The sequence below is a fragment of the Ceratotherium simum genome, chromosome 38, assembly GCF_057802395.1.
Source record: "Ceratotherium simum simum isolate JZ-2026a chromosome 38, ASM5780239v1, whole genome shotgun sequence".
Lineage (NCBI taxonomy): Eukaryota > Metazoa > Chordata > Mammalia > Perissodactyla > Rhinocerotidae > Ceratotherium > Ceratotherium simum.
The window spans coordinates 14,766,795-14,776,934 of NC_141937.1; the positions used below are offsets into that span (position 1 = coordinate 14,766,795).

Here is a 10,140-nt window from a genome sequence, read left to right on the forward strand (position 1 = left end):
CCATCAAAGCACAAGGGAAGAGAGCAAGAGAAGAAGAAAGGAACAGAGAAAAACTACTAAAACACTGAGAAAAAAGGTAACAAAATGGCAATAAGTACATACATATCAATAGCTACTTTAAATGTCAATGGACTAAATGCTCCGATCAAAAGGCATAAGGTGGCTGATTGGATAAAAAAACAAGACCCATATGTATGCTGCATACAGGAGACACACTTCAGACCGAGGGACACTTGCAAACTGAAAGTGAAGGGATAGAAAAAGATACTCTATGAAGATGGCAATGAAAAGAAAGCTGTGGTAGAAATACTTATATCAGATAAAATAGACTTTAAAACAAAAACTGCAACAAGAGACAAAGAAGGGCACTACATAATGGTCAAGGGAACAATCCAACAAGAGCATATAGCACTTGTAAATATCTATACACCCAACATAGGAGTGCCTAAATATATAAAGCAATTATTAACAGACGTAAAAGGAGAAATAGACAGTAACGCAGTAATAGTATGGGACTCTAACACTCCACTTACACCAATGGATATATCATCAAAACAGAAGATCAATAAGGAAACATTGGCCTTAAATGGCACATTAGACCAGATACACTTAGTAGATATATACAGAACATTCCATCCAAAAACCAAAAACATTCTTTTCAAATGCACATGGAACATCCTCCAGGATAGAGCACATATTAGGCCACAAAACAAGTCTCAATGAATTTAAGAAGACTGAAGTAATACCCAGCATCTTTTCTGACCACAACAATATGAAACTAGAAATCAACTACAGGAGGAAAATCAGAAAAGCCACAAATAGGTGGAAATTAAACAAAATGCTACTGAACAACGATTGGGTCAATGAAGAAATCAAAGGAGAAATAAAAAAATACCTGGAGACAAATGAAAAATGACATGCCAGAATTTATAGGATACAGCAAAACGGTTCTAAGAGGGAAGTTTATAGCAATACAGGCTTAACTCAACAACAAGAAAAATCTCAAATAAGCAATCTAATAGTGCACCTAAAGGAACTGGAAAAAGAAGAACAAACAAAGCCCAAAATCAGTAGAAGAAGGGAAATAATAAAAATCAGAGCAGAAATAAATGAAATAGAGACTAAAAAAACAATAGAAAAAATCAATGAAACCAAGAGCTGGTTCTTTGAAAAGATAAATGTAATTGACAAACCTTTAGCTAGACTCACCAAGAAAAAAAGAGAGAAGGTACAAATAAATAAAATCTGAAATGAAAGAGGAGAAATTACAACGGACATCTCAGAAATACAAAAGATTATAAGCAAATACTACAAAAAGCTATATGCCAACAAATTGGATAATCTAGAAGAAATGGATAAATTCTTAGAATCATACAACCTTCCATAACTGAATCAAGAAGAAATAGGGAATTTGAATAGACCAATCACCAGTAAGGAGCTCAAAACAGTAATCAAAAACCTCCCCAAAAATAAAAGTCCAGGACCAGATGGCTTCCCTGGTGAATTCTACCAAACATTCAAAGAAGACGTAATACCTATCCTTTTCAAACTCTTCCAAAAACCTCAAGAGGAGGGGAAGCTTCCTAATTCATTCTACGAAGCCAACATTACCCTAATACCAAAACCAGACAAGGACAACACAAAAAAAGACAATTACAGGCCAACATCACTGATGAACATCAGTGCAAAAATCTTTAACAAAATACTAGCAAATTGTATACAACAATACATTAAAAAGATCATACACCATGATCAAGTGGGATTTATTCCAGGGATGCACGGATAGTTCAACATGTGCAAATCAATCAACGTGATACACCACATTAACATAATGAAGAAGAAAAATCACATTATTATCTCAATAGTTGCAGAGAAAGCATTTGACAAGATACAGCATCCATTTATGATAAAAACTCTGAATAAAATGGGTATAGAAGGAAAGTACCTCAACATAGTAAAGGCCATATACAACAAACCCACAGCAAATATCATTCTCAATGGTGAAAAACTTAAAGCTATCCCTCTAAGAACAGGAACCAGATGAGGATGCCCACTTTGACCACTCCTATTTAACATAGTATTGGAAGTCCTAGCCAGAGCAATCAGGCAAGAAAAAGAAATAAAAGGGATCCAAATTGGAAACGAAGAAGTGAAACTGTTACTATTTGCTGATGACATGATTTTATATATGGAAAACCCTAAAGAATCCACCAAAAAACTTTTAGAAATAATAAATGAATACGGTAAAGTTGCAGGAGACAAAAATCAACATACAAAAATCAGTTGCATTTCTATCAACTAACAGCAAAGCAGTCAAAAGAGAAATTAAGAATACAGTCCCACTTACAATTGCAACAAAAAGAATAAAATACCTACAAATAAACTAAACCAAAGAGGTGAAAGATCTGTACACAGAAAACTATAAAACATTGTTGAAAAAAATTGAAGAAGACACAAAGAAATGGAAAGATATTCCATGCTCTTGGATTTGGTTCATAGTTAAAATGTCCATACTTCCTAAAGTAATCTATAGATTCAATACAATCCCTATCAAAGTCCCAATAACATTCTTCACAAAAATGGAACAAAGAATCCTAAAATTTATATGGAACAACAAAAGACCCCGAATAGCCAAAGGAATACTGAGAAAAGAAAACAAAGTTGGAGGTATCACACTCCCTGATTTCAAAATATACTGCAAAGCTATAGTAACCAAAACAGCATGGTACTGGCACAAAAATGGACACACAGATCAATGGAACAGAATTGAGAGTCCAGAAATAAACCCACACATCTATGGACAGTTAATTTTCAACAAGGGGGCCAAGAACATACAATGGAGAAAAGAAAGTCTCTTCAACAAATGGTATTGGGAAAACTGGACAGCAACATGCAAAAGAATGAAAGTAGACCATTATCTTACACCATACACAAAAATTAGCTCAAAATGGATTAAAGACTTGAACGTAAGACCTGAAACCATGAAAATTCTAGAAGAAAACATAGGCAGTACACTCTTTGACATTGGTCTTAGTAACATACTTTCAAGTACCATGTCTGACTAGAAAAAGGAAACAACAGAAAAAAATAAACAAATGAGATTACAACAAACTAAAAACCTTCTGCACAGCAAAGGAAACCACAAACAAAACAAAATAACAACCTAACAATTGGGAGAAAATTTTTGCAAACCATATATTTGATAAGGGGTCAATATCCAATATATATATAAAGAACTCATATATCTCAACAACAAAAAAAGTAAAAACCCAATTTAAAAATGGGCAAAAGATCTGAACAGACTTTTCTCCAAAGAAGATACACAGAAGGCCAATAGGCTCATGAAAAGATGTTCAACATCATTAACTATCAGGGAAATGCAAATCAAAATGACAATGCGATATCACCTCACACCTGTCAAAATGGCTGTAATTAACAAGACAGTAAACAACAAGTGTTGGAGAGGATGTGGAGAGAAGGGAACTCTCATACACCGCTGGTGGGAGTGCAAATTGGTGCAACCACTATGGAAAACAGTATGGAGAGTCCTCAAAAAATTAAGGGTAGAACTACCATATGATCCAGCTATTCCACTGCTGGGTATTTATCCAAAGAACATGAAAACACGAATGTGTAAAGATACATGCACCTCTGTGTTCATTGCAATGTTATTCACAATGGCCAAGACTTAGAAGCAACATAAGTGCCCATCAAGGGATGAATGGATAAAGAAGATGTGGTATATATACACAATGCAATACCACTCAGCCATAAGAATTGATGAAATCCAGCCATTTGTGACAACGTGGATGGACCTTGAGGGTATTATGCTAAGCAAAATAAGTCAGAGGGAGAAGGTCAAATACCGTACGATCTCACTCATAAGTAGAAGATAAAAATAACAAAAAACAAACCCATAGAGACAGAGATTGGATTGGTGGTTACCAGAGGGGAAGGCAGGCAGGAGGAGGGTGAAAGGGATGATTAGGCACATGTGTGTGGTGATGGATTGTAATTAGTCTTTGGGTGGTGAACATGATGTAATCTACACAGAAGTTGAAATATAATGATGTACACCTGAAATTTATATAATATTATAAACCAATGTTACTGCAATAAAAAAAATTGGGAAGAAATGGAACAAAATTAATGAATATGTACACAATCCTGGAAATATATCACTGAAAATTGCATCCAAAAATAATTAAAATAAAATAAAATAAAAATTAAAGATATGCATTTGAAATATAGTCAGTATTTGTTTACTATTCAGGAAGAGGGAGAATAGAGAACATTATTGGGGTGCATGTCCAGCCCATGAGCTCACTCCCTCCTTAACTTCTCTAGGAACATCCTACTCCCATCTGCAGGGGTAGATCCCTAAGAGCCATATTTTTCTGCAGGCTAAGGAATAAAATTTTCAGCTGAAAACCACAATTTTTTCCCTTTGACAGCTCTTGACCCTAACAAATCAATTCAAAACCCTCCATCTCTTCCATTACCTTGGAGAGGATTAGAACTGTTAGCAAAGATGCATAGAAAATGAAAAAGTTAATGCTTAGAATTACTAACAGGATTATTAAATATATAGAATAGATGATAGTCTTGAAAACCTATTGTTTTACTGCAATCACTAGATGTTTTGAGAGAGACAAGAACGTTTCATTTTGTGGCAGTTTCAAAATGCTAAGAGCCTAAAGGACTCAAGAACATATCTTTTTATCATAAAGAACAGTATTGGGGCCGGCCCCGTGGCTTAGCATTTGAGTGCGCATGCTCCGCTACGGCGGCCCGGGTTCGGATCCCACGTGCGCACGGATGCACCGCTTCTGCAGCCATGCTGAGGCTGCGTCCCACGTACAACAACTGGAGGGACGTGCAACTGTGACATGGAACTATCTACTGGGGCTTTGGGGAAAAAAAAGGAGGAGGATTGGCAATAGATGTTAGCTCAGAGCCAGTCTTCCTCAGCAAAAAGAGGAGGATTAGCATGGATGTTAGCTCAGGGCTGATCTTCCTCACAAAAAAAAAAGAACAGTATTAGGTGGGGCTAGCCCGGTGGCGCAAGTGGTTAAGTGCGCATGCTCAGCTGCGGCAGCCCGGGGTTTGCCAGTTCGGATCCGGGTGCGCACTGAAGCACTGCTTGGCAAGCCATGTTGTGGCGGCATCCCATATAAAGTGGAGGAAGATGGGCATGGATGTTAGCCCAGGGCCAGTCTTCCTAAGCAAAAAAAGAGGAGGATTGGCAGAGGTTAGCATAGGGCTGATCTCCTCACACACACAAAACAGAACAGTATTGGGAGAAATAAACGATGGCCTATGAATCACGTTCTTGTCAACTTGGGCTGCCACACAAAATACCATAGACTGGGTGGCTTAAACAACAGACTTTTGTTTATCACAGTTCTGGGGGCTGGGAAGTCTAAGATCAAGGTGCCAGCATGGTCAAGTTCTGGTGACAGCCCACTTCCTAGTTTGCAGGTGACCACCTCCTAGCTATGTCCTCAGGTGGGCTTTCCTCAACGCATGTATGCAGAGAGAAGGAGAGAGAGCAATCCCTCTTCCTCTTCTTACAAGGCCACTAATCCCATCATAGGGGCCCCACCCTCATGATCTAATCTAACCCTAATTACCTCCCAAAGGCCCCATCTCCAAATACCATCACGTTGAGGGTTAGGGCTTCAACATATGAATTTGGGGGAGGGGACCCAAACATTCAGTCCATAACAAGTCAGAAGCTTTTCGGAAGCAGTGTAAAGAGGAGAAGTTTTGGAGAGAGAAGGAGAAGAGCTATAAAGTATGTGACCAATAAGGGTTTTGGAGAAGGGACCATCACTTCATCTCTGCCTGCAATGAGCTACAGATTAATTGAGGGAATCCCAGAGAAATTGGTATCCATTCCCAGCTTCCTGGGGTCCAGATGGGGAAGACGACAAGCCGCTCTGAGACACCCTGGGTGTCTGAAGGGCAGAGTAGGAATGGGGAGGGGTGGATGTTAGTACATCCAGATCCAGGGCCCTGATATACAGCCCAACCTCAAGAGGCTCCTGCAAATCCAAGGTTATGCCAGAGCATTTAGTATTGTTCTACGCCACTGAGACAGGTGGAAAAATACCTGAATAAGGGCTGGTAGAACAGAGGAGGCATAAAGAAAGCAAAAATCATGGTAGTAGCAAATGTTGCATAGATCATATGATCCAGATTTTGTGGTAAGAATCCTCAGCAGTGGAGGCAAGGAGAAAAGGCAATGCCCCAAAAGCCGATGAGAAATATACATCAGGAGATGTCAGCAGAGACCAGAACCTGATCAAGAACCAAAGGCCCTCTCCTTCCAAAACCCTTGACAGTATACAACCCCCACCTCCACCCCATCCCCTTTCCAACCTTAGAGAATAGGCCTAGGGAAGAGAGAAGTGGGGAGACCTGAAGTCACTAAATTGAAAATTATGTTAAATCAGATCAAACTTTTACACTGACATTCAAAACTCAACACAAATGTATTTTAAGTCCATCACTTCTCCACAAACATGGCGTGTGTGTTTTTACTTCTGCATATTTGCTAATAACATTTCTCCTGAAATTCTCCACCTATGCCTTATTTATATCACTAACACCTAACACATTGTCTAATATATAATTTGTGGTCAGTCAATGCTTCTGAGTAAACTAATGAACTGGATAGATGAATGAATGAGTGAATGAATGAATGAGTTAATAAGTTAATGTAAGAAAAACGAAAGACTAAAGCATCCTTCCTAGAATTATCTCCCTATTTGAACCTTCTCTGACTTCTAGGCACAGGTAAAACCTCATTTTTATCTAAGAAGGATTTAGGGACCATTTCTGCCACATTTTATTAAACTCATATCAATCATTGCCATTTTGCCATATATTATCTTGATTATTCCATAACAATATAAGCATATATTTACGTATGTATGGACACACAATCTCCTCCAAGAGTGTAATTTTGAGAACAGACATTATAGTTTTGGTGAGGATTAAATGAGGTGAATAAATGCAATCTCCTAAACAAATAACTTCCCCAATTTTTCACATGGCTAGCCATAGGAGAAGAAAATGCATGGTAAGGCAGGGAATATAACCAAAACGATGTTTCTTTAGAACTCTAAGTACCAAGAGGATAACCAAGTTTAACAACACATACTTGTCTACCATTTCATTAAAGCAGGGTGTAGCAAAATTTCACTGGCTATATTTCCTGCTGCTTTCATGAGGGATGTTTATAGGGAAGGAAAATTCATTAAAGAAAGCAAAAGTGAGAAATGCAAGGTGATAGTCTTCAGCTGGATTGTCACTCTCAGGCCAATTTTATTGCCCACCCTTGCATTAATTTCTTTAATGCTTGAACGACATTTAGTAAGTTTTCATGGGTGATTACCATGAAAATGCAAGCTATCATTATTGGTAATAACCTGATATCATTATGCTGTTTTTCAGCATTAATTAAGGTAACAGGAAAATCATATTTGTAAAACAACTTTTTATTCATCTTAAGTGTGTTGTCTGGGAAATTTATATGGTTCAATGTACAAATTTTGCTTTTCCAAGCTATTCTTTCTTTATTCTCTGAATTCAAAATGCCAATCAGACAATTGATTTTGGAAGCAATAGACAATGCATTGCACTGCACTTTACAAGATTTTCAAAATAATATTTTTGTGGAGTAAGTGATCAATATAGATACCAATTTATATCCAAAAAGAAATGAAAATAAAAAAGATTGATGTTTATGTTTTAGGAAATTTTTACATTTTATATATTTACATTTACATTTTTGCATTTTATACTTAATATTTTTTACCCCGGAAGAAATAATGTGATCTTTCATATATATTTTCCCCAAATCATCAAAGTATATCTGCTCTACATGTTTGCATTGGTTTTGTTAATACTTATCAATGTAACACTCCCCTTCCTGGTTTTCATAATTTCCATCCATTTTCCATTGTATTCATATACTAAGACAAAGAAACACAAGGAACTATCTTTGGAACAATAAGTTTGAATTCTTTCTCAAGCACAGATTTCTATATTTAAAAAAACAACATTTTTAGGACTGGTAAATAGACTCCAATTAAACATTTTCTTATTAATTCAGGTTTATTTTAGGATTATTATCCATATTTTAGTTAGTGGACAATGATTTCTTTTTCTTAAGTGAACTTAAAATTTAACTGTGAATGGTCTGAAAAAAAATAGACTCTGGCTTTTACAGATTAATTTTTGCAATAAGAGTTACTTTACTTTTGAATAATTTACACGGTTACTTATTTTTGTAATGATGAATTTAGTATAAACACATTCTAGCTATTTTTCAGTGTGTGTTTGGCACGTTCATTTTCTCTGTAAATGAGGACGGCAAATAGTATTGTAATAAACATAAATAATTGTCTCCCGCAATTCAAGGGCTTACTCTCTATAGATGTCTACCCAGAATACTTTATTACCAAAGCCAATCTTTACAATATGCAAGCATAATTTAATTTCTTCTTCTTAATTTTTTTTTATAATTCTATTAGGATGTTCACTAATATCCCTCATTTTCAGGCTTGAAGAAAACATGAATGGTTGATGGGAAAAAAGAATTAATCAATTCCCTTCATGCAAATTTCTGTGATGGTGGACAACCAAGTCAGGGGATCCGGGAAGCCAGCTCTGCTGCTCACTTTTCAAACCTAATAGTTCGTAAAACATCCCATTGAATCACAACTGAAAGTCTGAAATAGTTCTCTGAGAGGATTAAATACTGTTCTGGATTAATAAATAGGGCTATCTATCTGTTCATAAACTCCATTTTCTCCTTTAAAGTTTTTTTTTCTGGATTTAACTCAAATTGCCCCTTTTAGTTTCAAAATTTCCCTGAACCCAAGAATACAGTCAATTTTACGACTTAGCCCTTCTTCCCTGTACATCTAACCTTGAACGACTGGCAGTTTTGACCTCAGCTCCATCCTGTTGCTGATGTTTGATTAGTAGCTGTGTCTAAACTCAGCCAAAAAGGACTTTCGTATTGTTCCTTCATTCCCCTGGGATGAGTTTTCTTTGTAATATTATATGTGATGTTATTTCCACTTAACTTTTTCTATTACGGTTTTTTTCCTCTAATTTCATAACATGACTAACTATTTTATATATGTCTTCACATCCCTTAAGTACTGATTTGTTATTTTGATTCACTTTGGAAATTAAAGAGTATAACATTGACAAGGTAAGTTAAAATAAGCTCTATAGAAATTCTTGGTTTCATTAAAGAAAATACATGATCTATAATCTTAAGACAAATAAAACAATTTTCCAACAAAATCCACATGATCATATTCCAAAGAGCAATTACTTCCGCCTTTTTTTCTCATTTTCATTCTCATTATTTTCTAATCATATTTTGTAACACCAGCCAAAATCTATACTCGTTGCCCAGCTTCTTCTCGAATGTCTTCAGAGCCCACTTTAAAGACATTTTATATGAACAAATTTTTGCAATAAATCTATGAAAAACTTTAAGTAATCAGTACAGTAAATAAACGTCTCAGAGATTTCCAATGTTTTCATAAACCATGCAGTACATTTCTCTGCATCTTAATTTTAAATTAAAAACAGTTAAAGAAAATATCTTACCCCAAAAGTTTTCTGGCCATGGACTCCCTAAACTTGTTGTATTATTAGCCATAATATCCACAAGAGAGAAGGAAAAAAGAAAGAAAGAAAGAAAAGCCAGTATGTCCGAAAGAAGCACTTTGATTCTATGCCTTTGTGGTTCAGCGAGAGAAAAATAATTTTCACACAAACCTTCATATACTTGTGTTTGCATAAAAGGAAATAAGTATATCATGTTTCCTGCTTTTATACTCAAATTAGCAACTGTTTTTCTTATCTTGGAATTCCACATGGTTCCCGAGACACGAAACAATTTCCTTCTCGTCATTTCCTCAGCTAAATTACTAAATCCTCTCCTCTCGGCCACCTCCAAAATGCTTTGGGATAAGAGGCTCTTTTCTTGTTCTTTCCCCATCTCCTACTGACATAACATAGGAAGAAGATTTCAAACTCTCAGCTACAGCATTTTGGGTTAAATTTATACAGGATAGAGAAATAGTCTGCTTTCCAATGTTTGAAAAT

The 10,140-nt window shown here is 36.1% G+C and overlaps 1 protein-coding gene across 1 annotated transcript in view; it reads right to left on the reverse strand.

The window, feature by feature from the left end:
- The window catches only part of MYCT1 (MYC target 1), a 28,944-nt gene extending 19,106 nt beyond the window's left edge, over positions 1-9,838 (reverse strand). Inside the window, exon 1 of the mRNA XM_004440685.2 lies at positions 9,640-9,838. Within this exon, the coding sequence (XP_004440742.1) occupies positions 9,640-9,832 (193 nt within the window). The 5' untranslated portion in view covers positions 9,833-9,838. The remainder of the gene's footprint in view (positions 1-9,639) is intronic.
- Between the last annotated feature and the right edge of the window lie 302 nt (positions 9,839-10,140).